We start from the raw sequence: 6,496 nt of genomic DNA, 5'->3' as shown, positions 1-6,496 counted from the left end.
GACCCCAAACATTTGAACAGTAGTGTATATTTTAGTTTTCACATCTGTGAGTAGTTTATGAAGTATATCGTTGCAACCCCCCTTTTCCTGTCAAGAGGAACCTTGACCATAATCATGTGACCAAGATTTGTGAGATAAATATAATACATTCCAATTATATGACAGCATATCAACACATGTGACAAATCATCATTTGGGGTCAAAAAGGCAAGGGTGTAAGTCTATAATGTGTGTACATTTGTTTTAGAGACAAAGTAACACGGTCATATTTGTGCATTCGTAATTTGATTCCCTGCCTATGGTTAATATGTAATCTTTAGCATTCCGTATTGCCATAAGATGTCATATCACCATAGAAAACTATAAAAACTAAGTATTGAAATCAATAAACAATATATTACAATATATAAGAACAAAATATTGTCAATCAATCACACACTTATTACTCATAACTGCAGTGGATTAGTGAAAAAATGGTTTGTGTTTCCCCCTTTTTTTATCTAACTTTCTGATTAATTCTGATTTTAAAAAGATCCTTTTGGAACGCTAAAGGAACATTGTTACATAAATACTAAACTGAATCTGACCACCCTATCAATAGCCAAGCCTTTAAAGGGGTGGTATAATACCCTTTTCACAAGATGTAAAATATGTCTTTGATGTCCCCAGAGTGTGTATGTGAAGTTTTAGCTCAAAATACCCCACAGATATTTTTATATAGCATGTTAAAGTTGTCACTTTTTGAGGGTGAGCAAAAGCGCACTTTTTGTGTCTGTTCCTTTATATGCAAATGAGCTGCTGCTCTCGGCACAGAGGGTGGAGCTTCAACAGCTTGTGTCATTTTACCTCACACAGACACACACTGAAAATTTCAAAAACTTTTAGCCTTTTATGTTCAAACCGGAGTCAGATACTGTAATATCAACGGAGTCAATGATGGAGAGAATCAAGAAGAAGTGACAACATGTAGACTGCAACAGGACATTTCTGAATGGTTAGTTGATGAATTTAGGTAGCTTATGTGTAGTTATCTTCTAGTCATTGATTAGCATGTCTTGATAATCTATAAACATAGACAGTAAAAGAAATGGACACAGCGACCCCATAGACTTCAACAGAGAAAAGTGAAGCAAATTAGAAGCACTCACTTCCTGATGGCTGAGCGTACTGCGCAGACTCAAACTGAGCTTGATGACATAGATGTGACGTGAGCAGCCTGTCTGACAGTTTGCAGTTGTAAGTCTTCTAGTAGCTGTGCCAATAGAAATCTGAATCATTCCCTTTCGAATCTTGCAGAGACGGAGAGCGTGAGTAGGAGCTGTCCATGAGCTAGGAGCAGGAGCAACTTTATGACTCTCAATGGGCTTCTCCCTTGACTTTATCGGACTTTATGCCTCCTCCACGTCCCCCCGATTGGCTGCGAGCTTCTCCTCCTGTCTATGCGGTAATTTCCAGAGAGTCGCGTGGTTATGACGCAATCGTTAGCCTATTTTTACAAAAACTGCGTCTACTGGGCCATCACGTAAGATACAAGGTAATGGAGCCTAATACATTGTCGTGTTTCTTTAGAAATAAACAATGGACAAATAGAGTCTTTAAACACTTAGATGTAAAGTTATTCGCTGTCAAAGTGACGCCAAAATGAATGGGAGTCAATGGAATGCTAACATTCCATGGCTGGCTTGTTAGCCAATGGCGGCCCCCGGGGATGGTACGCTTTCCGGGTGCTGGATTACCCCCCTGTCTATAAATCATGTTCAGGGGGCGGGGTTTATGTAATTCCCGGGAGGAATGTCGTGTAGTCCCTACCAGCCGTTTGTTGTAGTCCTTAAAAAGCAATTTCTTTAAAAGCAAATATCTCCCTTTGCTTTGAACTTTGAGCATTGTAACTTTGCAGATGTTGTTTATGCTCAAACAGCAACATTACACACTAACCAAAGTTAGAAAAGTGAAATCATAATCAACCACCCCTTTAAAACACATAAACACATTTCCAATGACTTAATAAAAGACGTCTTTGCAGAAGTGTGTGAAACATGAAAGAGGATTGGAGGTGAAACTGATGAAGGGAACAGAACACACATGTTGGATTTTCATGTTATGGGGACTTTCCATAGACATAATGTTTTTTATACTGTACAAACTGTATATTATTTCCCCTAATCTTATAACCCCACCCCTAAACTTACCCATAACAGAAAACTTTCTGAATTTTTACATTTTTGTATTCATGATTTATAAGCTCTTTTCCTCAAGGGGACCAAAAAATAGATATTTCCATATTTGTGGGGACATTTTCTCCTCATAACATAGAACCTGAACCACACACACAAACTTTGTGCAGTGCAACGGATGTTGCACACAGACACCTGTTTGGAATCTGTGGTTTGGAACCTTATCTCTTCCGCTGCTCCATGGTCAATCAAAGTTTATAAGTGTATGAGGGTTTTTGGAGAGCCTGAGAAAAATATCTCACAATATCCTCAGAGGCTTCCCAGTCCCAACAATGCAGGAAGATACAATTAGGTTAAAAGGTTAAAATTAGGATAAGGTTTGTCTCCTATTTAGTCTCATCACATGCTACATGTTTGTGTGAAACTTTCCAAATAAAAAATCCCTTGTTATATTTGTTAATCACTTCTGCCTCAAAGCAGTATTTCAAGCTTGTATCGTCATAACATCTTGTGGCCATATCATAGGAGTGGGATATCTCTCAACACAGATAAATATAAAATATTTATTTTGCATGTCATAAATACAGTTATAATGCAAAACATTGGGTGGCATGAAGTAGAATGAAGAAAATAATGTACATTTGCTGAAAGAGTGTACCATATTTGGATATAAGTACAAGGTGGTGATGAATCAGGATCCAAATTATTATTATTAAAGCACAAAATCATGTTAGGGTCCTTGTCCCTTGTTAAAATGTACATTCATGGAACAATATAAAATAACTGATTTATGATAATCATGAAATTAATTCCAGAAACAAAATTCCACTAGGGGCCTTTTACCTGAGGGATTGTGCCCCATTGTGTTAAACATTTCACTGCTAAACAAAAACAAAGTTTTCTTCGCACAAATTTACTTTGCCTAAATTCCCCCTTTAATTCCCTTTTAATAAATAGGCCTATAAATAAAACACTTTTAATATCTAACATAATATAAATAGCCTACACACATCACTATTGGGCCGTTTAGATTAAATGTCAACATTAAAAACGGCAACGACATTTCAGATATTACACAATATATGGTCAAGGCAAAAACTAAAAGTGCTGGAACCGTCTTAGCCTACACCAGGGGGCATCTTGACCCACATGCCCAATTGTCGCGGTCATTGACACCGTATAATGCATTTATCTGTTTACAATAAAAATGAAATGTTTTACATCTTTAAAAAAATTGAATATCAGTAGTAGCCTATAACAAAAGTTCCAACAAACGTGTCAATAAAAGCGCGCGCTCTCAACAGTCTCCGCTCTGGATCATAGTAAAGAGAAACGCACAGAGACTTCCCCAGGAATCTCCGCACTTCTCTTTGGCGATCACACTGTGGTCAATGCGCTCCGTGCATTGGCGCTTATTGTCCGGAAGCGTTGTGTTCGTGGTTATCGGTGTCTTCTCTGTCTTAGGGGGTTTTGCTTGTGACGTTTCGGTGAGTTTGAAATGTGCATCCAGTGGCGCGCGCTTACACATGCCCGCCCGGATCAATGCGCGAAAATCCGCGCAAAGTTTCTTCTGCTTTTTAAGTGATCTGGCGATCTGTTTCCAGTAGCCCTTGGGATTAGATCCATATTCGGTGCATGTAGCAGGCTTGGCAGTGTATTTACAGGTGAATCCATCCCCGTTTTCAGGTTTACATGTAACAGTCATGGTGTAGCTGTCCTCTCCACGCGCCAACCACGAACACCGCGCCTTGTCCTTAGTTGTAAACTTTCCTTTAAATACTGCAATGTTTTCATCACCTCGACTCTCCTGTCTCCTACGTTTCTCTTTCGCTCCCCTAATGCTATCAGCAGTGAAGATGAGCTGTGAAAGACACGCGAGGAACAGCAGGAGCGCGAGAGTCCCACGAAGAGATATTTCCTTCATTTCCAACGACCTAAGAAATATTACTTATGAGATTAAATACAATAACGTCATTTATTACATTTAAAATGATGCAACAGGTTTATAGTAAATATATTTAAATTTACATAAAAAAAGTTCATTGATCTTACCAATAACCGTTAAGAGGACAGACGGGTGATGAGGATCCCTGACTAGTTTACATCAAAATGAACTTACGCGTGGTATTTATATGTTGAGTGACACACCCACTTACTACTGGACAATAAGATTCTCTCACGCACGAGACAAGCCCTTAAATGTGTTCCTGCACACATGCATGCATGGATCCATTGCTTGCGTCATTCATAGTTTTGTATTTACAGAGGGGGCTGAACTAGAAAATAGGGATTACATAGCTGTTATGTCCTCGGGCCTGCGGTTTAAAAAAAAAAAAATTAATTAAAATAAAATATGCAAGTATGCACTTAAAGCATCCAAGACCCAGCCTGTTCCTGAATTGCATGTAACAGTGGTTAGACATGCTATATTGGGCTGATGAATATACTTGTGCTATTTCAGTTGTAAAATTAGGCCAAAGACACAATCACAGAGACCCCTCACCCCCAACACATGAGTGCACACTCACAATGACCCACTAACAAAGCATGTGTACATACCAGAACATAGTATATGACCATACCACCATGCTTCTGCCTCTCTATATCAAATGAAAGTGCTTTGTATATTCATATTGCATTTTCATCTTGTTTGCACACAGTGTGAAATGAGTATTAGTGCAACAACAGCAATAGCAATGCAAAGACTCTCTTTGTCTTCCTGGGGTGTTGTGCATCTGTAGGAGCTCGTGGAATGTTGACTGGAGTTTAATGAATGGAGGCCACTTTTGAGGGACAGAGGAATAGAAATAGGGTACAGTGAGACAAAAAGCAGGACCAAAAGTATTTGTATTGTATTGTATTTCCATGCCCTTGAGTCTTTACATTAAGTCTTATTTACTCCAGGTTATTATAATTAACTAAAAATAAAATCATTAATTAAAATATTTTAGTTACATGAAAAAGAAAAAAATAAAGAATAAAAGAAATGAACAGATATAGCCTACAATTTGTTTTTCAGTTAGTTTACAAGCCAACATTTCTATTTTCATTAAGGTGAAGAACTAAAAAACAAAAAAATAACACTGTAATAAAAGAAATAATTTTATATAAACATTTAAAATGAAAATGTAAAATATAAAATAAAAACGAATTTAAAATACTAATAAAAACTAACAGTAGCCTATATTAATGATAATAAAAGAACACGTTTAAACGTGTAAGTCATTATTCACAAGTTTTGCGTGGAATATGAAAGCTGGAGTTGCTTGAGTTATGAACAATGAGTCATCCATGCAAGTCCAGTTTCCTTGTGGATCTTCATTACTTATTTACCAAAGGATCAAAAGAAGAAATTTTACAACCAAGGAATATTTCTTTGTTGTTATAGATCAGTGTTGGTTATCAGTAAATGTATATTGATCACACACACACATTTATAAAGCTAAGTGTGTGTCAGTGAACTTGAGTGTGATGGTTTTTACTGATACTGTGTCTAGTGGACAATCAAGCTCATGAGCTCATCTTCACATGATATCACAAAATCTGTTTATTGATTCTGTGCCCATTATTCTACTATGATCCATTTGACAGGAAGAGAATGGGCTGTGTTAAAGAGAGAAAGAGTATGTGTACCCAAGGGGTACATAGATATTTTTTGCAAGCAACAGTTAAATTAATATTTTATTATAGTACAGTAGATGTTTCACAGAGCCTGGTTCTTTTAAAAGCGTTACATTTTTCCCAGACTGCTGCCTTTGATAACACAGTTCAGGATAGTCAATAATAAAAGGTTTGTGACTGTGAGTGTGATTGTTCTTGTGATGCAATTGGCCGGTCAGCGTTCTCATGATCTTCAATATTCTGTTTGATCGAGCAACTGACAGTCAGGTGAATGGCAATGCAAACAGATTGCTTTACTTCCATGAAACAACCATTATTCACATGGGTTTTGGAAACAGTGTTTGTAAGTCTTTTTAAATGACATGTAACATTGCCCCCTAGTGTTGTTGATGTGCTCTGACATGACGTGTGAAACAAAATTGCTTTGAAAATTTCCCACCTCCTGTTTTTGTGTTCTAGAAAATTCGAATCTTTTTTAATGACATTTGATTTTTGTTTGGTAATATGCTATTTATTTATACTTTTTTTCTGAAAATAATTTAGCTGGAAATTGTCTAACTATTTGTTGCATGTGATTACTGAGGCTATTTCAACATTTTTAGATTCAGATTTACGTTACTCTCGAGACTTGTGAAAAATGTATCCTAACACAATATAAAGAAAAATAAAGGAAGTAAACAGAATCTAAAGAACCTTTTTCC

At 37.0% G+C, this 6,496-nt stretch overlaps 1 protein-coding gene across 3 annotated transcripts; it reads right to left on the bottom strand.

The window, feature by feature from the left end:
- Nucleotides 1-2,730: 2,730 nt before the first annotated feature.
- fgfbp1b (fibroblast growth factor binding protein 1b) lies at nucleotides 2,731-4,313 on the bottom strand. Of its 3 annotated transcripts, none has more exons than XR_013819098.1 (3): nucleotides 4,227-4,313; nucleotides 3,349-4,121; nucleotides 3,103-3,157 (listed from the first exon to the last, which is right to left on the bottom strand). XR_013819098.1 is itself a non-coding variant. In XM_079850442.1 (2 exons), exon 2 carries the CDS (start codon nucleotides 4,096-4,098, stop codon nucleotides 3,472-3,474), a length of 627 nt encoding a protein of 208 aa, XP_079706568.1. In that variant the 5' UTR covers nucleotides 4,099-4,121; nucleotides 4,227-4,313; the 3' UTR covers nucleotides 2,731-3,471. The 3 variants fall into 3 exon arrangements, 1 of the variants encoding a protein (XP_079706568.1); XR_013819099.1 differs by having other exon boundaries at nucleotides 3,349-4,108; nucleotides 4,227-4,309; XM_079850442.1 differs by having other exon boundaries at nucleotides 2,731-4,121.
- Between the last annotated feature and the right edge of the window lie 2,183 nt (nucleotides 4,314-6,496).

This window comes from Squalius cephalus (assembly GCF_949319135.1).
Source record: "Squalius cephalus genome assembly, chromosome: 2".
Taxonomy (NCBI): domain Eukaryota; kingdom Metazoa; phylum Chordata; class Actinopteri; order Cypriniformes; family Leuciscidae; genus Squalius; species Squalius cephalus.
This window is presented reverse-complemented; position numbering and strand designations above follow the sequence as displayed.

What these genes read in the sequence shown, in the direction of transcription:
- fgfbp1b (XM_079850442.1), bottom strand. Translation starts at nt 4,098, where the DNA reads ATGAAGGAAATATCTCTTCGTGGGACTCTCGCGCTCCTGCTGTTCCTC.